This window comes from Papio anubis, chromosome 13 (genome assembly GCF_008728515.1).
Source record: "Papio anubis isolate 15944 chromosome 13, Panubis1.0, whole genome shotgun sequence".
In the NCBI taxonomy this organism is placed as follows: Eukaryota; Metazoa; Chordata; class Mammalia; order Primates; family Cercopithecidae; genus Papio; species Papio anubis.
Window position 1 is genome coordinate 1,725,504 of NC_044988.1, and position 21,387 is coordinate 1,746,890.

Consider the following 21,387-nt stretch of genomic DNA (forward strand, 5'->3'; position numbering starts at 1 on the left):
GCCACAGAGTTTGTGTCACGTACTTCCCTCACACTAAAAGTTAAACAAATCTTGGTACCTGGGAAGACAGAGAAAGCCAAAGAGCTGGTCTTCTCCCATGTGTGGTCACAGCTGCGAATGTGTTAGGCAGAATTACGCTTTATAAAGTGGAGTGCAGCACCCCAGAAGAATGGGACGATGGACAGGTAAGTTTTGATGTGCAGAGAAGAAGGAAGATGTCCATATCCCAGAGATATCACGAAAAGTGGTCTATGGATCGAGTGCTCAAGTGAAGAGAAAAGGGGGCCTGAATACACACAGTCCAGGATTTCGGCCGGATGCACGCTTCCATCGCTCCTTCCCGGGCCTGACTCGTTACCCAGCCAGGGGACCCAGAACCTGGGTAAGAGGACAGTATGCACAGAAGAGCACAAGTCTACCTGGATCTCATCTGGCGCGTTCAGGAAATGGCTTGGGAGAAGGTTTGGGAGCATTCCGACATTGTTGACTGGCAGAAAGAAGCAAAACAAAAATGTGTCAGAATATCAGGTGGGAAATTTTCCCAAAGAAACCTGTACAAAAAGATTGACATGTAAGGTTGCTCATCACAGTGTGATTTGATAACAGTGAGGAAACTGGAGGGAAAATTTTGTCCCGTAGTAGGAGACACCGTCAATGAATCATGGGATTGTCATACGTTGGAATACAGTGTAGTCATTAAAAACTATGACTGGGCTGTTTACATGGGAGAAGATGCATGATGTAAGTTTTTTTTAAATATATGACAAAACAGCACATATGTATAATTCTGGTTTTGAAAATATGTGTGTGTTTAGGATTAGAAAAGTGTGCACCAAAAGGCTATCTCAGAGTATTGAGATTTTAAGAGATTCATATTTATTTTATCAGCCTGTCTATTCTTTCCAATTTTTCTGCAATGATATACTGTACACTTTCATATATAAAAATGTAATTATTTTTAAAATTCAGCAGAAGGTTTAGAAATCCAATTTGACTTTCTTCTATGTATACTATAAACACTGCACTGTGCACGTGGCCATAAAATAGCTTGTCTGTAAATCATTACAGAAACAAATACTATATTGTTCTCTGAATAAGGAAGAGTCAATTCTCAACTAACTATAGTATTTCACGGATTAATCACAGCAGTGTTTGTTTGATAAACTAATTCCTTTAGGCCAATGTTTCTGGGATTCTTTTTCTGCCAAATGCCAACACCAGTTCCATAAAAGAAAATTCATTTTAATATTAGAAAATATAGTCGGTCCGGCTGGGTGCGGTGGCTCACACCTGTAATCCCAGCACTTTGGGAGGCCAAGGCGGGTGGATCACAAGGTCAAGAGTTTGAGACCAGCCTGGCCAATATGGTGAAACCCTGTCTCTACTAAAAATACAAAAATTAGCTGGGCGTGGTGGCGGTGCCTGTAATCCCAGCTGCTTGGGAGGCTGAGGCAGGAGAATCGCTTGAACCTGGGAGGCAGAGGTTGCCGTGAGCCCGGATCACACCACTGCACTCCAGCCTGGCGACAGAGTGAGACTCCATCTCAAATTAAAAAAAGAAAATATAGTTGGGGGTTGAAATATGTGTGTTTGATACATTCCAAACCAATATATAAATTTTTTATTCAGTGATGCCTCTAGAAGAAATGTGCTTTGATATTCAACTTAATGCTATAGCTTAAAATCTAGTCATGGTTTCAGCATAAAGCACCATGAAATAATCAGGTGTCACTAATCAGTGCCAGGCTATTTCACTGATGTATTACAACAAGCTTTGCATCTTGCAATTTACTCACCTAAAATTCCAATTTCTAAGCCTGTAAGTTTTTCTTTAATATGCTCGTAGATGTCATCTTTGGTAAAATCTGCTTGTATAATCTTCACACTCCTCCCTGTAGTCCGCTCTACATGAGAGACAACAGTTTTTTCAATGAACAGGGATCCAGATGCCCCCTTGCCTGTGAAGTACTCCTGTATTACCTGAGCAGATATCGAAGAGGACAGCCCATTGCCCCAAACAGAAATGGGAGATGGCGCTGGGTAAATGCTGGGAGGTGCTAAGAGATTGGTGAATGGTGGGTTCTACGTGTCTCTAAGAGTTACTGCAGGGACACGTATATGCATTAAGATAGATTTACTGCAGCGGTTCTCAAAGTGGAGTCCACAAACCACAGCATCAGGGTTACAGGGAAACTTGTCAGAAATGCAAATTCTCAGGCTCTACCCCAGACCGACTGTGTTGGAAACTGTGGGTGAAGCCCAGCCAGCCACCTGCTTAACACACCTCCGAGTGACTCTGCTGCTTGCTCAAGTTTGAGACGTCGGACTGACAGCTGTAAAAGCAAAGTCTGACACTGCCTCTGCTCACAAGTGTCAAGCCTCCTCCACACAGACCCACCAACTCTTTGTATGTGTCCAATGCTTTAGCACTCACAGAGCATTTACATATACGATGTCCTATGGTCATCGTCCCTACCACATTCTAAAGTAGACATTATGGTTTTCATTTTCCAGAGGAGAAAATGAAGGCTCAGAGAAGCTAACTGACATACCCAAGACCGTCCACTCTCTGGTCACTGCAAGTTCAATGCGCTCCCCACTACTCTGTGTTCACTTGCCTTCTGTGAGAGTTTTCCGGCAGATGTGAAAGCAACAAGCAGAGTTTACCAGTGGCTTAGTGAGCTGCTTTGCTTTGGAGTTAGCTGGTATTTGTGGGCCAAGCAATCTTGAGGCATAGTTTGGGGGTGGACAATGCTTTCAGGACAAAGACACTACTTACTTTTCAAAAGGATGATAAGAAGCACATTTCAGCATCGTGAGGCAAACACTGAGGATTGTCTCAGTCCTAGTCAAAGTTACTTCTGATATCCAGACACAGAACAAAAGCAGAATTCATGGGTTCAAGGGCACTGTGCTCCACGGTGTGACTGCACAGCCCACACCTCCCACACCCATCTCCTGTCCCAGATCTCCCCCAGGGAGACAAGGCTCACCCCTGACAACCCACCATGGTCTTCACAAGTCTCCAGAACTAACGTCTCATCCCTTTGAGTTAAAGAGTTTATTAATTATTAAATTAATAATTATTAAAATTGAAAGGTCCCAAAAGAAATATGATTATCATTATTAACAAAAGAACACTTCAGAGCAAATCATAATAATAAAACATTGTGATATAAAAGTTGCCTCAGGGTTGTACAGTGTACAACCTCCACATCCATACATGATGATCCTGGATCAAAACTGTTTTTAAAATCTGACAAACACCAGTAAGCATTGTCCCTCATCCTCCTGCCAAGAGCAGAGCACAGGCACAGGGAAGGGAAGTCCCAAACACTGATCTTGTTTTTGTTTTTGTTTTGAGACGGAGTCTCGCTCTGTCACCCAGGCTGGAGTGCAGTGGTTCCATCTGGGCTCACTGCAAGCTCCTCCTCCCGGGTTCACGCCATTCTCCTGCCTCAGCCTCACGAGTAACTGGGACTACAGGCGGGGTTTCACCGTGTTAGCCAGGATGGTCTCGATCTCCTGACCTCGTGATCCACCCGCCCCGGCCTCCCAAAGTGCTGGGATTCCAGGCGTGAGCCACCGCGCCCGGCCACTGCTCTTGCTTTTGAAGGGAGTGGCAGAAGCAACCGGGCAGCCAGGGCCTCAAGGATGAGCAGGGCTGATCTAGCGACGAAGGCACCAACCCAAAGGAGAAAGTGCACCTATCTGTGCGTCAGCTGGTTCCTGCTTCCCCCAGCTCACAGCGCCAGTGTGCACTGAAGGTGACACCTTCCATCCCGCCCTCTGCTTGGTAACCAGGCTGCCCGGGAGAGTTGGTGCCCCAGGCCCTGAGAGCAGATGTGGGGATGCCAAGTACGTCAGCTGGCAGGGTGGGCGCAAGCTTGGTTGGTGGGCTCCACACACATCTCCCTTGTTTGGGGGTCACTCACCGATCTCTGTGGCAGTGGCCTCTAGTTTTTCCAGCGTCCGGCTGATAAGCACGACATCGAGTCCATGTCTTGCTAGCTGAGAGTGGGAGTGAAAAACCAAAAGAGACAAGGATGGTGAGCAGACAGGGAGGGTTTGTGTCGAGCTGACTTGGTCCCGAGGCTGTGCGTGTCCTGGCAGCGTGACGTGGTGGCTTCACCTGGGTTGAAGTGTGCAGAACGTGACAAAGCTTTCTGGGCTAGGAACAGCGCAACCCCAGTGGGCCAGGCTAGCTAGCAGGCCATCATGAGAGGAGTTAACACTTGTGTGTTTATTGTGTGCCGGGGACTTTTCTAAGTGCTTTCCTTGTCCAGGCCCACAAACTGAAAGTGCTTCTCTGAAGTTCACGGGCTCAGCTATGCATCAGAATTTAAAATACTGGGGACTTTATACTATTCCTTATATAGCAGAGGGTGGAGCAGCATTCCATAGTAAAAGCAGTGTTTCTGCCCCTACTTTTTTTTTTTTTTTTTTTTGCAACGGAGTCTCGCTGTGTCGCCCAGGCTGGAGTGTAGTGGTGCAATCTCGGCTCACTGCAACTTCCAACTCCCGGGTTCAAGCGATTCTCCTGCCTCAGCCTTCCAAGTAGCTGGATTACAGGCATGCACCACCAAGCCCAGCTAATTTTTGTATTTTTAGTAGAGACGGGGTTTCCCTATGTGTAAAGATGGGGTTTCCCCGTGTTGGCCAGGCTGGTCTCAAACTCCTGACCTCATGTGATCCGCCAACAGCCTCCCAAAGTGCTGGGATTACAGGCCTGAGCCACCGTGCCCGGCCATCTGCCCCAACTTTTGAGCTGCTTCCTATGCACTAGGACACCCTTCTTGTGGCTTACTCGGCCTGAGACCTTTCTTCCTGTTTTCTGACTCCCAACAGAAGAGAAAATGGGATAGGGAGCACAGGGTGGAGAGCTGGACGCGTCCCCTGAGGCCAGCAGGGCAGCCCTGCAGAGTGGATAACACCTGGACTCCCGAGGGCTGCGTGACGGGGTGGGGAACCGTGTGCTTCACACAGAGCAGTTTCGGAGAGATTCCACAGGGGACGTGTAAACGTGCGTCGCTGAAGGTGTGTCTGTATCTAAAACTGTTACCAGTGACAAAAGTTAGTTTTTCCTGAAAGACGAAAGGAAAAACCAACATTCGTTTAAACAGAGACGGATGACATTTGAATTAGTGACAAAGGCCCCAGTTTATTGAAATCTGTCTGTGGTTTCAGTCAAATGATTCATACTGTTATTTTCTTTAATTGTGGTAAAATACAACACAGCAAAATCTACCATCTTAAGAAAAATGTGGAATATTTTACGAATTTCTGTGTCATCCTTGGGAACTCATGCTAATGTTCTCTGTATGGTTCCAATTTTAGTATATGTGTTGCAGAAACAAGCACTACACTGTTATTTTAAGAAGTTATGTATTATAGGCGGGGCATGGTGGCTCACACCTGTAATCCCAGCACTCTGGGAGGCCAAGGCAGGCAGACCACCTGAGGTCAGGAATTCAAGACCAGCCTGGCCAACATGGTGAAACCCTGTCTCTACTAAAAATACAAAAAAAAAAAAAAAGTAACTGGGTGTGATGGCACATGCCTGTGATCCCGTCTATTTGGGGGGCTGCAGCAAGAGAATCGCTTGAACCCGGGAGGTGGTGGTTGCAGTGAGCCGAGATTGTGCCACTGTACTCCAGCCTGGGTGACAGAGCAAGACTCCGTCTCACAAGAAAGAGTTACATATTATAGAAAACACATAAGAAGCTGAATTATGGTCTATAAGATACAGTCTCCAATAGCCAGTAATTCACTATAACCCACGGTCTCAGAATCACCCAAGGAGATGTCAAAAACAAACAAACAAAAAAAAAACACCGATTCCCACCAAACCATCTGATATGGTTTGGATCTCATGTCAAATTGTAATCCCCAGTGTTGGAGGTGGGGCCTGGTGAGAGGTGATTACATCGTGGGGACCATTTCTCATGGTTTAACACCATCCCCCAGGTGCTGTCCGTGGTAAGAGTGAGTCATCCAGGGATCCAGAGGTTTAGAAGTGTGTGGCACCTCCCGCTCTTCCTGCTGCTCCAGCCACGTGATGTGCTCACTCCCCTTTTGCCTTTGGCAGTGCTTGTAAGTTTCCTGAGGCCTCCAAAGCTGAGCAAACGCAAGCGTCATCCTTCCTGTACAGTGTGCGGAACCGTGAGCCAATTAAACCTCTTTTCTTCATAAATTGCCCAATCTCAGGTATTTCTTTATAGCAGTGCAAGAACGGAATAATACACCATCCTGATAAAAATCTCTGGGGTGGAAGCCTCAGGATTTTCATCTTTTTCTGTTTGTGTTTATTAAATTATACTATTATATGCACAAATACATCCTCATTGTAAAAGATTCCAACAATGCCAAGGAAAAACATATCTCCAAGCCTGCCCCTGCCCATCTCCCCACCCACCCTAGGCTCCCACCACCTTCAGTTTGTTGTTGAGCCTTCCCTAACTTTTTCTCTACATTTTCAGGCATATATCGGCACATACAGAAATAAAGGTTTGTTTTGTGAGTTTTATTTATTTTTATCCTACATAAATGACATAATAAGCAGCGTCCTGCAATATTCTTTCTAACTTAATGACATATTTTATCTCTAAGAATCATGTATATTTCCACAGCAGTCCACCAAGAACCACTTGATTCTTTCCTATTGCTCCGTGGTATTCTAGAGTTCACCTTCGAACGAGCACTTAGGGTGTTTCCAAGTTTTTCTATTACCAGTCTTGCTACAGTGAAAGACCTTCTATATAGCTCTTTGTATATAAGAGTAAATTAATTCCTATATACTGCATAGGAATATTTGGGACTGCAGATGCATGCCATCACGTCTGGCCAACCCTTTATTTTTTGTAGAGATGAGGTCTCACTATGTTGGCCAGGCTGGTCTTGAACTCCTGGGCTCAAGTCATCTTCCCGCCTCAGCCTCCCAAAGTGCCAGGATTACAGGGCTAAGCCACCGCACCTGGCCCCTTTATTGTTATCCAATTATCCAATTATCAGTGAGGCTGAGCATCCTTTGCTATGTTACGTGTGAGTTACCAGTACCTACCCCTTGCCCATTCTTCTATGGAGTAACTTATCATTTTCTTATCAATTTGTAGAAGTCGTATATATCCCGGGTATCGATTATTTGCCTGCCATGTACATAGCAAGTATTTTCTACTTTGTTTCTGGTGCCCTTGTCATACATTATATACTACTTGTAATGTTATCAAATTTGTGAATGTTTTCCTTGTTTTATATGTTCTTTTTGATTTTCCTTAACTTCAAGGATATAAATATGTTTTTCTATATCCTTTTTGTTTGTTTATTTTTGAGAATGGTATGAGGTTGAAATTATTCCACAATATGTTTTTCAAATTGGGTGCCTCATTGTCTCAACAACATTCTCCACTTTGCCCATTCATTCCTAATTTAAAATGTTGACTTAGTCCTATGCTCAGTTCTCATGTGTGACTGGGGCTGTTTCTGGTCTATCGTTTCGGTTGCACTGACCTAGTTATCAATCTCCACACCAAAGCCACTTCTGGTTTAATCATACGCTTATATTAGCCTTCAATAGCTTTCCAATATTTGCGTAGTTTTGACCTCATCATCTTAGCGGACCCTCCTATACAATGTTAAGGAGGCGCCTACCATGTATTATTCTCTTTCGAAATTTTCTTTCATCTTCATTTAATCTTCCAAATAAATGACAAAATGGTCTAGACAAGTATTAAAGTAGGGATATTTAGGGGAAAATTTATATCTTTGCAGGAATCAGTTGTCTTACCCATAAGTATATTATAGTAACCATTTTTTTCAAATCTCATATAGCCTCTTCTAAACATTTAAAAGATTTTTCATGTAAACCCTGGACATTTCTTGTTAGGTTTGTGTTAATTAGGATAACATTAGTTGCTGTAACAAATAACTCTATAATTTCCGCCGTTTAACACAAAGGAAGTCTGTTTTTGTCTTATGTAGCAGACCCTATTTCACATTTGGGAACCCATTCAGGACCCAAAGCTGAGAGAGCATTTGTCATCTTTACTGCCAGGTCTCTAAGATTGCTCTGGGCTTTGCCATCCAGCTAGTGCCAGGATTGAGAGAGGCTGGAGAAGATATGCCCTCTGTTAACCACCTTGATCAAGAAGTGACCCACATCCTTTCTGCTTGCTTTCATTTGCAGAATGAGTTGCATGGCCTCATACAGATGTCAAGGAGCCTGGGAAGTGCCCTGCTGGGAGCCACTTACCAGCTGCAACTCCACTCAAAGAAGAGAGAGTAGGGATCTGGGTGGACATTGAGTTGCTCCTGCCACCAGGATCTCATGTTTATTCACTGCCATGGTGACCTGAATTATTTTGGATAGAAGACACTTCAGGATTAAATAGGTAGGTTCAATTCCTGTCTCTACCACTTATTTCTGTCAGCACAAGTCAGTTGTTCTGGGGATCACAGAAGGGAATACATTCAAAATTGTGTGGCACAGCTGGGCACATTGGCTCACACCTGTAATCCCAGCACTTTGGGAGGCCGAGGCGGGCAGATCATGAGGTCAGGAGTTCAAGATCAGCCTGACCAACATGGTGAAACCCTGTCTCTACTAAAAATATAAAAATTAGCCGGGCATGGTGGCGCACGCTTGTAGTCCCAGCTACTCAGTGGGCTGAGGCAGGAGAATCACTTGAACCCGGGAGGCAGAGCTTGCAGTGGGTCGAGATCGCACCACTGCACTCCAGCCTGGACGACAGAGCGAGACTCTGTCTCAAAAAAAACAGGTGTGTGGCAGAGAATCTGTCACATAAGAAGCCCTCAGTTGTGTTACCTATTTTTCTATATATTCTAATTTGTTATTAATCGTGAGTGGGAGCTCTTTAAACAGCCACCTCACTGAATTTTTTATTTGTTCTGATAGTCTGTTCATCAGTGTTTGGTTTTCATCACAGACAATAGTATTCTCTACAAAGAGTACAGTTTTGTCCCTTTCTTTCCAATATTTGCATGTTTTTGGCCTCATGATCTTGGCAGACACTTCCAACACTTACAGTGTTTCTCAGGATGCAAGCATGAGGTTTCCTGTCACTTCTGGTAGATGTTCTTTATCAATTTAAGAACAATTACATCTGTTCCTTTTTTCCAAATTACTTTTTTAATAAACTGCTGGATTCCATTGGCAAATATTTAAATTGGATCATACTTCTCTGATGCCATCCTTGTCCCATTTTGGTATCTGAGTCATGCTCATCTGTCTGGATAATTTATCAAACATGTACAGGATCAACTTGTCCCAGGAGCTTCCCAGTTTTAAAACTGAAAGTCCCACATCTGAAATCACCTTTGCAAAAATTGTAACAGTGAGAAAATTATGGCAATAAAAGAGATCTGATCTAATCAACCCCTTATCTTGCCCTTAAGCTTTCAAATTATCCTTAATTATTCTTGGGTTTGGGCCAAGCTAACTTTGGGAGATACTTAGTTTATAATTTAAATTAGAATAACCTGTTCCCAAAACTCAACCACCTTGGTAAAGCTAATGAAGGGCCACCAGGCTAGGGAGAGGAGAGGAGCCTGAACTCTGCTGAGGTGTAGGCATAAAGGATTACCCAGCATTATATTAGAGGTCACGAGATAGGCAACTTCCCCCAGTTACTCTTGCAGACAAATATCACTGTTGTACAAGCCAAGATTGGCCTTTTGAGATGTCTTTTCAGGTTTTGTGCATTTCTGATGACTGATGGTTCCACCTTGACCTGCCAGTCACTTCTGTGGTCTCCCATTCAGCCGGCTCTGTGTGAATTAAGCTCTTTTTCTATTGCAGTTCTGCTGTCTTGATAAATCAGCTCGACCTTGGCAGCAGGCAAAATGAACCTGTTGGGCGGTTACATATCCAAGGAACCCTCCAAGCACAGAAAAATCAAAAATCAAAGTTAACCATCCTAGAAATATGGGGGAGCTTTTTCTTATTCCTTGAGGATTTGGTAATATTGTAAAAATGTCTGGACATTTTATTCAGCTGTAGCTCTTCATAACTGCCTCTTTCATTTTTTTCATGACTACTAATCGCTTGGTGTTTTTCTACTTCTTCTTAAGCCAATCGTGATCATTTCTATCTTCACAGAAAATTGTTTATTTCATCCAGATTTTCAATTTTTCAGTACAAAGATTTAAATAGGATTTTCTTCCTCTCTTTTTCTTCTTCCTCTTCTTTTTAAAATAAATTTCCTCTTCTGTAGCTAGGTTCCTAAAATTGGTCCTTTTCTTTCTTCTTTTTTGTTCTTCTTCTTTATTTTTTTCTGAGACAGCATCTCACTCGTCGCCCAGGCTGGAATGCAATAGCTAGATCAGAGCTTACTGTAATCTTGAACTCCCAGGCTCCAGCAATCCTCCCACCTCAACCTCCTGAGTAGCTGGGATTACAGGTGTGTGCTACCATTCCTGGCTAATTTTCTAATTTTTTGTGTATATGAGGTCTCACTACTTCGCCCAGGCTAGCCTCAGACTCCTGACTTCAACGGATCCTCCTGCCTCCTCCTCGCAAAGTGCTGGGATTGTAGGCATCAGCCACAGAGCTGGACCCCCTTTTTTTTTTTTTTTAATTTAAGATTTTTCAAAGATTTGTCTCTTATTTGGCATTTTTAAAGAATTGGTTTGACTGTTGGTTTGCTTTAAACGGATCAATTCCATTTCTTCCTGTGTTTTCTATATCATCAGTTTTTGTTCTCTATTAATTTCCTCCTTGTATCTCTTTTGGATTTTTTTTTTTTTTTTTTTTTTTTTGAGACAGAGTCTCGCTCTGTTGCCCAGGCTGGAGTGCAGTGGCGCGATCTCGGCTCACTGCAAGCTCTGCCTCCCAGGTTCACTCCATTCTCCTGCCTCAGCCTCCCGAGTAGCTGGGACTACAGGCGCCGCCACCACGCCCGGCTAGTTTTTTGTATTTTTTAGTAGAGACGGGGTTTCACTGTGTTAGCCAGGATGGTCTCGATCTCCTGACCTCATGAGCCACCGGCCCGGCCTCCCAGAGAGCTGGGATTACAGGCTGAGCCCCGTGCCCGGCCGCTGATCTTGCTTTTGAAAGGAGTGGCAGAAGCAATCAGGCTTCTTATTCCTTTTCTAGAGTTTCTTGGAAGCTGAATCTGTTTATAATCTTTCTTCTTTTCTGACAGATGCCTTTAAAGCCGAAAGTTTCCATCTGCGTAGCACCTTGGCTGCAATTCATGAGAGTACCCACTTTTATTTTTTCTGTCATCTTAGAAGTACACTGGAGAATACTTTCTGAGTATAGGTGGGGATGGATATCATTTTCTAACGTTATTTTTAATTTTATTGCATGGTGGTTAGTGAATGTAATGGTATATCTTTTGCTATTTGGAATCAGTCACAATTTCCTTTGTAGCCTAGTCAGCAGACCGTTTATATGAATGGTTCCTGTGTATCCTTCAGGAATGTATATGAAATCTTTGTTGGCTACCCAGTCTTGTAAATAGTTGTCTATTAAATTAAACTTGAGGTTCACCAGATGCCCTACCAGATATTTGTTAACCCAGTATGAGAGGATATTCAAATTCCTTATAGCCTTAATTATTTCTTATTTATGTAATAAGATGTTACATTACAAGTTTCAACAGGAGTGCTAAGACACAATAGACATTAGATCACAAAACGAGTTCAGAGAAAGAACCTAGAAAAAACTGTGATATTGTAAGAAAACAATGAATATACGTGATGTTTGTCCCTTGTTCTTGGCACAAAGCTCATAATACCCCGATAATTTCCTGATCGATAGGGATGATATTTGTTACAAAGTTTGGTCTTGGTCTTGATTCTTGGAATCTTCAGAGTGAGAGTGTGTTTTTGTTGTTGTTGTTGTTGTGGTTCCTTACTGCATTGTAGGAGCCTCTCATATATACAACGTCAGCAGTTTCAGCAGCAGATGGCATACCAAGGAGCATTTTTTAGAATTTATTTCCATAGGTGTTTGTGGAACAGGTGGTATTTGGCTGCATGAGTTAGTTCTTTAGTGGTGATTGTATGCTTCCGAGATGACTGGTGGCTGCGGGCCCCTAGAGAGCTTCAGGATGGGGGCTGGTTGCTGGAGAAACCAACTGTGTGATTGCAGGGTTAGAACCTTCAACCCCACCTCCCGACCTCCTTCTTTGTTCCAAGGAGGGAAGAGGGGCTGGGGATGGAATTAATCTCAAATGGTCAATGACTTAATCAATCATGCCTATGTAACAAAACCTCCATCAAAACCTTTAGGCAACAGGGTTCAGAGAGCTTCTAGGCTGCAAACACACGGAGGCACTGGGAGGCGGTACCCCCAGAGAGGCGTGGAGGCTCCAACCCTTCCCCAGACCTGGCCCTACGCATCTGTGGTTTGGCCATTCCTGAGCGATATCTCTCATAATAAACTGGTACCAGTGAGTGAGGTGCCTTCCTGAGCTCTGGGGGCCATTCTAGCAGAGTCTTGAACCTAAGGAGAGGTTTGTGGGAGTCCCTGATTTATACCCAGTCAGTGAGAAGTACAGGAGACCTGGGACTTTCAACTGGGATCTGAAGGGTATGGGGGCAGTCTAGTGGGGACCGGGCCCTTAACCTGTGGGGTCTGTGCTAACTCTGGGTAGTGTTAGAAATGAATTGATGTAATCCCAGCACTTTGGGAGGCCGAGACAGGCAGATCACGAGGTCAGGAGATCGAGACCATCCTGGGTAACATGGTGAAACCCCGTCTCTACTAAAAAATACAAAAACTAGCCAGAGGGTGGCCGAGGCCTGTAGTCCCAGCTACTCGGGAGGCTGAGGCAGGAGAATGGTATAAACCGGGAGAAGTGAGGCTTGCAGTGAACTGAGATCCAGCCACTGCACTCCCAGCCTGGGCAACAGAAGCTGAGACTCCGTCTCAAAAAAAAAAAAAAAAAAAAATGAAATGAATTGAATTAGAAGACATCCGATTGTGTCGAGAGAGTTGGAGAATTGTGGTTGAGGTGTGAGGCTTGCAGCATTTGGCAGTCGAGAGTGTGAGGCAGAAAGAGCACAAAATAATCAGATGGAGCAGGGACCCCTCTTATGAGCCCGCTGACCACTGCCACCCCTACCAGCATGAAATGAAGGACAATCTTAGTCCCTCCAAGGGAAGTTCCAGGCCCCTAGCTAGCCTGAGGCATACCCACGCAGGCAACCCGATGAGCAGAGAAAGGGGACCAAGCTTCCGTCCTTGTACGGAGGTTGGCCCGAGATGCAAGTTCCCCACAGCAACTAAAGATAACGTCTGGACACATGTCCCTGAGTTGTTCTTCGGAAACCCGGATCCCCACCAAAAATCATGGCAAAAACCGTGATTACTTTTCCACCAGGCTAATATTATTTCTTCTCTTGAATTACATTTTGTCTGATACTGATGTTGCTTCCATTCCTTTTCTTTTGTTTTCATTTTCCCAGTATATAGTTTTTTCATTCACTTATTTTCGACCTCTCTGTAATCAACGTTGGATTTTTAAGCCCCATCTGAGCATTTGCCGTTTATCAGTAAGTGTAACCGTCATATTTATTGAGATTGCAGATTTGTTACACTAACTTCTGCTGTCTTATTTGAGTTTCCCCTCACTATGCTTTCTCTGCCATTTGTCTCCCTTTTATGACTAGTAAGCAGGATAGGATCGGCAATACTGTAGTAACAAACTAGCCCCAAGTCTCAGGGGCTTCTTACAAGAGGCGTTCGTTCTTCCTCCTGCAATGTCTTCTTCAGGTAATACAACAGGCCAGGGCAGCCCCTCCCTGCAGTGATGCAGGGTTCTAGCCTTTCTCCCAGGGCTGAAACCAGGATGAGGCAAGTAAAGCACTCCGGATGCAAAATTTAAGGAGGTGCTCTTTCTCAGGTTCATGGTCACCTCGCAAGCCTCACCTTAGTCCTGGCCCTGCGTTTTCCATCTAGTGGCTGCACTCTTCAACACCAAGCCTACACTGGTTTGCCTCATACTGAGTAATTGAGCACCAAATTTGATTACAGTGTAGCAAAGACAAATTCACGTGTGCAACTTAAAAATAAGCTACAAGAGCAGGGCGCGGTGGCTCACACCTGTAATCCCAGCACTTTAGAAGGCTGAAGCGGGTGGATCACGAGGTCAGGAGATCGAGACCATCCTGGCTAACACGGTGAAACCCCGCCTGTACTGAAAAAAGAAATCAAAAAGTTAGCTGGGCCTGGTGGCGGGCACCTGTAGTCCCAGCTACTTGGGAGGCTGAGGCAGGAGAATGGCGTGAACCCAGGAGACAGAGCGTGCAGTGAGCCAAGATTGCACCACTGCACTTCAGCCTGGGTGACAGAGCAAGACTCTGTCTCAAAAAATAAATAAACAAAAAATAAAAATAAAAATAACCTACAAGAACAAGAATAGTCATTTTCTGGGGTGGGGGTATTGGGAAGATATTGCTCAAAGGATACAAAATTTCTTTTTTGTATCCTTTGATGGAAAAATATAGGAAAAAAAGTTCAAGGGATGTATTGTACACCACATATACACGTTGTTTAACTACAGATGCACAACATCTATAGTTAGTAACAATGTATCATATTCTTTAAAATTGATGAGAACAGGTTTTGAGTGATCTCAGCACAAAAAAATAGTAAGATAATTTATATGTTAATTAGTTCGACTGAGCCATTTTACAATGTATATATATTTTAAATGTCATTTTGTACCCAATAAATATACACAACTTTTATTTGCCAATTAAAAAGTTAATTAACTAAAATAAGTAAAAGAATAGCCATTTTTTGCAAACTGCATATAAAAATACTAGTTCTACCTGTGGATTAGTAAAACACTGACATAAAAAAATGCACACAAAACAATAAACATTTTCTAAAAGTACATACAAACAAAAAGATGCACATCAAACGTATTAGGAAGGTTGCATATGGGAAGACGGGGAATAGAAATGGGGGGTGGGAATGAAAGAAAATAAATGAGAGAGGGACTGTGTATGGATCAATGATAATAACTCAATCCTCTATGTCTTTGACAAACAAGAAGGAGAAGGAGGAGGAAGAAAAGGAAAATGGGATAAAGGATCAGAAAGGGAGGAAAATAGAAAAAATTAGAGTATGACTGCCAGTGTAGACCTGTTTTATTATTGCTGGTTTTTTTTGTCTGTCTGTTGTATTTTTAGTAGAGACGGGGTTTCGCCATGTTGGTCAGGCTGGTCTCAAACTCCTAGCCTCAAGTGATCAACCCGCCTCAGCTTCCCAGAGTGCTGGGATTACAGGTGTGAGCCACCACGTCCAGCCCCTGTACTGCGTCTGGCCTCCATGGCAGACCTATATTTTGATGGAAGTAGTATATATGTAATTAACTACTTACTAAGTAAATTATACCAATTCCAAATTTTACAATAGCCATGATAGAAAATTTCAGATTCTTGTCTATAAAAGCTTATTTTACAACTGCCTTTAACTATTCTAGTTTATATTTTAGCTAAGGCTGGTCTTATCAATTAATAAGACTAGAATCACATACATTCTGACAAAATAATTTCATATTTTTATGTTAAATTGTTAAAGAAAACTTTATTCCAAACTTCAAAAAAAGCAAGCTGATGATTGCTTGAGTTTTTAAAAATTAGTATCCCCCTAGAATATTTTTTATTAAGCCTGTTTGACCTCATCTGACACCCTTGGGCAGGTAACTTTGCTGTTACCAAACCTTTGTTTAACAATTCTCAGCCAGTGAAGGTGCAGACAGCTCACGGCCAGTGAGGTTGGAAACAGAGGAGTTGTTGGGACATTATAGCTTGACAGAGAAGCTGACCTCCAGGTGACACGGGCAATAGCCTTCAGAAAGTCAGCCCACTGGGTACCTAACTCAGCAATATCATTTTGCATTCCTTTTTAGACTAACTATATACATCCATATTGCTTAAACGCTGTTCATTCAGATCTTTTGTCTTCTTGCTTAGATCCTTTGTTACTAAGTCAATATAAAACTTTAACAACTGCTAACATATGTCTTTGAGAATTGTGCTCTTGCAACACTGAATGTGAAATGTTGTTTGATCCTTTGAGTTATTTGGCTAAATGGCCACAACAGTTATACTATAATCCTAATGTCTCTAAGATTTCGGAAATAATGTAATAAACATACTACCATGCTCTACTAAAGACAAAGAATATCAAAAGAAGTTTTAAGATCTGGCTTTATGATATTTTCAAGAGATAGCCTAAAAGAGAAAGTTGAAGTGAAGAAAGACATACATATATATATGATATTTATTCATATCAACTAAAATAGGCATTAAAACAAATAAGTATTACTAGAAATAAAAGCAAGTTAAAAGGCTAAATTTATCAGGAAGTTATAGCAATTGTAATCCTGGATTGCTTACTAAAATAGCTTTACATAAAACTACAAAGAGAATTGAAAAATACCCATCAGAGTGGGAGATTTCATTTTACCTTTTCAGTAATTGTTGGGTGAAACACACAAACATTTGGCAGAGATACAAATTACGTACACCACATAAGTAATGCATCTGATCTAAGGGCCGTGTCTAAACACAGAACACGGGCAGATGATGTTCCTTTGAAAGCTGGCTCTTTGAAAACACTGATAATACTGACATCTCCAGCAGAATTGATCAAGGGAAAGAAGAGAGCACAGGAATAAGCGGCACACAATATGAGGAATTTTAAATGAGTGTAATTAGAGGTACAGCCAAGATTTAAAATGTAGAAAAAGGGTTAAGAGAGGAGAGTGAGCACACACAGTTCATTTTGCTGCCTATTGAAATCCTTTTAAACCATAGGAAATTTTGTGTGTGTGTGTGTGTGTGTGTGTATTTTCTCCTTTTAGCTTTTAGTTTTCCTAGGAAAACAGAAATCCATGGGGAAAGTGACAACAAGAGACAAGAGCAATCCCAAAATGTTTGTTTTTGGAGTCAGGGTCTCACTCTGTTACTCAGGCTGTAGTGCAGTGGTGTGATCTAGGCTTACTGCAGCCTCATCCTCCTGGGCTTAAGTGATCCTCCCACCTCAACCTCCTGAGTAGCTGAAACTACAGGCATGCACCACCATACCTGGCTAATTTTTTTGTGTGTGGTAGAGTTGGGGTCTTGCTATGTTGCCCAGGCTAGTCTCAAACTGCTGGCCTCAAGCTACCCTCTCGCCTCAGCCTTCTAAAGTGCTGAGATTACAGGCATGAGCCACCGTGCCCAGACCTGGCTGACAAAACTTTCATTGCTAGAAAATGGATGGGCAAGATCTCAAATCCTAAACCAGCAACAGAGTATGCTGAGAACTGACAAAATGTATACCAGTAAAATCCTCAAAAGTCTCAGGCACTGCCAGTACAGAACCTGGGAGAGAGAAGCTAGACTCAGGAGGCTTGGGTCAGAGTGAGAAGTCATCATCCCCGGATGCCATTCTCCACTCCAGGCAGGCACTGAGGACAGGGCCGTCTCTGAGAGTGAGGAGATAAAGCAGTGGGTATGCATCGAGTGCCGATTCCAGAACGGCAGGTGGCCTTCACTCTACAGGCAGGAAGTAAAATGGTTTTTCTCTGCGGAATCTGACCCACCCCAAGGAAAAGGCCTCAAGGCACTTGCTTAGGACCCCTCTCACCCTGATCATACTCACAGATACAAGACCCACTCAACACAGGGAATGTCCAGGCAGGTTCCTAACCTGACCTAATCAAACGACAACAAGACAACAGGAAGTGTCTATGAGCAGCGGCTGACTTGAAAGACAGACTGCCAAACAAACGCAGAAAGAGCAACTTGGTGGAACAGCGCCAGGCAGGAGACAACCCTTTTTTTTTTTGAGATGGACTCTTGCTCTGTTGCCCAGACTGGAGTGCAGTGGTGCAATCTCGGCTCACTGCAACCTCCGCCTCCCGGGTTCAAGCAATTCACCTGCCTCAGCCTCCTGAGTAGCTGGGATTACAGACGCACACCACCAGGGCCAGCTGATTTTTTGTATTTTTAGTGGAGACAGGGTTTCACCATGTTGACCAGGCTGGTCTCGAACTCCTGACCTCAAGTGATCCACACACCTCGGCCTTTCAAAGTGTTGGGATTATAGGTGTGAGCCACCGTGCCTGGCCAACCATTTTTAAAAGAAGAAAAAAATACCTTCAGAGGAATTAGAGAAGCTACTACATCTATGAAAAGAACAGGCTGCTCCACAAATGAAAATTCAGAAGTATAAAAAATTTTTAATTTCTTTAAGAATTTTAATTTTAAGAAATTGAAAAAGGGAATAGCAAAAATGAAAAAAATGCATTTGAAAGGATGGAAGATACAATTGATGAAATCCTTTTGCAGAAAGGAAAGCAAAGGGGCAAAGAAATAGAAATTATGAGAAAAAAAGGAAGAGAAATAAAGAACGATTTCAGGATCTGCATAATAGGAGTTCCAGAAATAACATTTTTCAACATATGAGTGACGGGAGATCCAGAAAGAAGAGACAAAGCAGACAGGATGAATGAGAACACTCTGCTCTGTGCGGCAACACCAGCTGTGCCCCCACTGCCTTCCCCTCCATATCTCTGCTCATTTTCTTCTTTCTTTCTTTTTTTTTTTTTTTGAGACAGTCTCACTCTGTCACCCAGGCTGAGTGCAGTGGTGCGATCTCAGCTCACTGCAACCTCCACCTCCTGGGTTCAAGCGATTCTTCTGCCTCAACCTCCCGAGTAACTGGGACTACAGGTGCATGCCATGTCGCCCAGCTAATTTTTATACTTTTAGTAGTGACGGGGTTTCACCATGTTGGCCAGGCTGGTCTGAACTCCTGGCCTCAAGTGATCTGCCTGCTTCGGCCTCCCAAAATGCTGGGATTATAGCCATGAGCCACGCGCCCAGCCTCTCTGCTCATTTTCTGAAATGGTTCTTGAGCCTTCTCAGTGATTTTGTGAACTAGATGACAGCTTTACAATAAACTCATTTCCTGCTTAGGTTTTTTTAAACATAGTAAGATAATATTACAAAAAAAAACTTTTTGCCAATCAATTTGAAAACTTAGGTGAAAGGGATGTATTTCTATAAAAATATAAATTACCAAAAGTGGTGCAAGAAAAAAATTAACCCAAGTAGTTCTCCCACCATTAAAAATTAACAATAATAACAAGATGATAATGATAATAAGTGGTCCCACAAAGAACACTGCAGCCACAGATAGTCTTAAGATAGATTCTATCAAACATTTACAAAACCAATCATTCCAAAATTACACAATCCTTTTCAAAGAATAAAACGCCTCTATTCAGTTTATGAAGCTTATGAGAACATGACACAAAAACTTTGGAAAGCCGGGCGCGGTGGCTCACGCCTGTAATCCCAGCACTTTGGGAGGCTGAGGTGGGCAGATCACCTGAGGTCAGGAGTTCAAGACCAGCTTGGCCAACATAGCAACTCCCTGTCTCTACTTAAAATCCAAAAATTAGCTGTGCATGGTGGCGCACCCATGTAATCCCAGCTACTTGAGAGGCTGAAGTAGGAGGATCGCTTGAACCCAGGAGGCAGAGGTTGCAGTGAGCCGGATCGTGCCATTGCACTTTAGCCTGGGCAAGAGAGTGAAACTCCATCTCAAAAAGAAAAAAAAAAAAACTTTGGAAAAGTTGGCATTACATCATCACATATGTCACTTAACAACAGGGATATGTCCTAAGAAATGCATTATTAGGCAGTTTCATTGTGCCAGCATCACAGAGTGCACTTACACACACCGAGAGGGTGTAGCCTGCTACACAACTAGACTATGTGGTAGAGCCCATTGCTCTTAGGCTACAAACCTGTATGGCGTGTGACTGTACTGAATATAGTAGGCAACTGGAACACAGTGGTAAGTATTTGTGTTATCTAAACATAGCAAAGATATAGTAAAAAGATGGTATTAGAATCTTACAGGACCACCATTGTATATGCAGTCTGTCACTGACCAAAGCGTTTTGTGGCACACGAGTGTATTTAGTAGTGCTGACTATGTAAGCTGTGACCCAGTAATTCTGTTCCTGGGTACATTCTCTACTCATCCATGTCAGCATGGATCAATTTCAGAAGCATAATGTTGATTTACGTAAAAGAAGCAGATTAGGCTGGGCACAATGGCTCATGCCTGTAATCCCAGCACTTTGGGAGGCCGAGGCAGGCGGATCACCTGAGGTCAGGAGTTCGAGACCAACCTGGCCAACATGGTGAAAGAAACCCCATCTCTAGTAAAAATACAAAAATTAGCCAGGCATGATGGTAGGCACCTGTAATCCCAGCTATTCAGGAGGCTGAGGCAGGAGAATCACTCGAACCCGGGAGGTAAAGGTTGCAGTGAGCTGAGATCGTGCCATGCCCTCCAGCCTGGGTGACAGAGTAAGACTCCATCTCAAAAAAACAAAAACAAAAGCAGATTATAGAATATGTAGGACTCAATTTACATTAAGTGCAACACAAGCAATAAAACCAACATATTATTTAGGCATATTTGCATATGTAATAGAACCACTTTGTTACAAAGCAAAGAAATTATTAAAGTAAGTGTTTCACATGTGTGGGGTGAGGGAGGGTAACATAAATATGGCATACAGCCAGCTTCAAGGACACTGGTGATGTTCTGTTTCTTAAGCTGAGTAATAAATGACACAGGACTGATTCTATCATTTTTTGTAACCATATCTATGCGTTACATACAATCTTGTTTGATCTATTCCCCACAAACACACACACACACACAGAGAGAGAGAGAGAGAGAGAGAGAGAGAGAGAGAGAGAGAGAGAGAGAGAGTGCCATGGCATACTATAATGTACTTAGGATATTCAAAGCCTGGATCAGAAATTGCAGGGTTGAAGTCAAGTAGCACAAGAACAAAGGAATGAATCTAGAGGAACATAAAAATAATTAAAAGCTGCTGTTTTCATTTAAGACCAGATGAAAGAAAATATGCTGAGAGTGCAGATGGAGGAATTTAGACTAGACATTAGGAAGAAGAATTTCCTCACTGGCCGAAGACACTGCCATATATTGCAAAGTAAGCATGTGCTGTTATTCAAAAACAGGGCAAGGCAGTGATTTTTCTTGGGTTGGTCTGAGACAGAGCTAGCCCAGTGATTTTAATCCAGGGGCCAGCTGTGTGCCATTACCTGAAGCTATTGGGAACACAGTCTTCAGAAGAATTCTGACTGCCCTGTCTGCCACACTGGAGGTGGGCAGGCCTCCCAGACGTTGCCTTCCCAGGTATTGGGAGATGGCACTAGAATGGCCCAGATGTGGAGAATGAAACTCAGCTAACCTTTCATCTTGTATTTTGGTTCTAGCATTCTCTGAGCAATAACAGCCAAGAATACAGGTTTATACATATCAGAGTGACAAAAAGTAAAATTAATAATATTTCATACAAACAAGTGTAGTGA

General features: G+C 43.0%; 1 protein-coding gene and 1 non-coding gene across 3 annotated transcripts in view; both read right to left on the minus strand.

The window, feature by feature from the left end:
* The window catches only part of HSD17B3 (hydroxysteroid 17-beta dehydrogenase 3), a 54,666-nt gene that overhangs the window by 16,582 nt on the left and 16,697 nt on the right, over positions 1 to 21,387 (minus strand). For both annotated transcript variants that reach the window (XM_009189250.3, XM_003912012.5), the window contains exons 3-5: positions 3,936 to 4,011; positions 1,797 to 1,904; positions 420 to 487 (exon numbers count right to left, since the gene is read on the minus strand). In XM_009189250.3, coding sequence (XP_009187514.1) covers positions 420 to 487; positions 1,797 to 1,904; positions 3,936 to 4,011 — 252 coding nt within the window. The remainder of the gene's footprint in view (positions 1 to 419; positions 488 to 1,796; positions 1,905 to 3,935; positions 4,012 to 21,387) is intronic.
* On the minus strand, positions 5,258 to 5,361 carry LOC116270218. Its single transcript, XR_004178133.1, has one exon. It is a non-coding gene; the product is annotated as a U6 spliceosomal RNA (small nuclear RNA).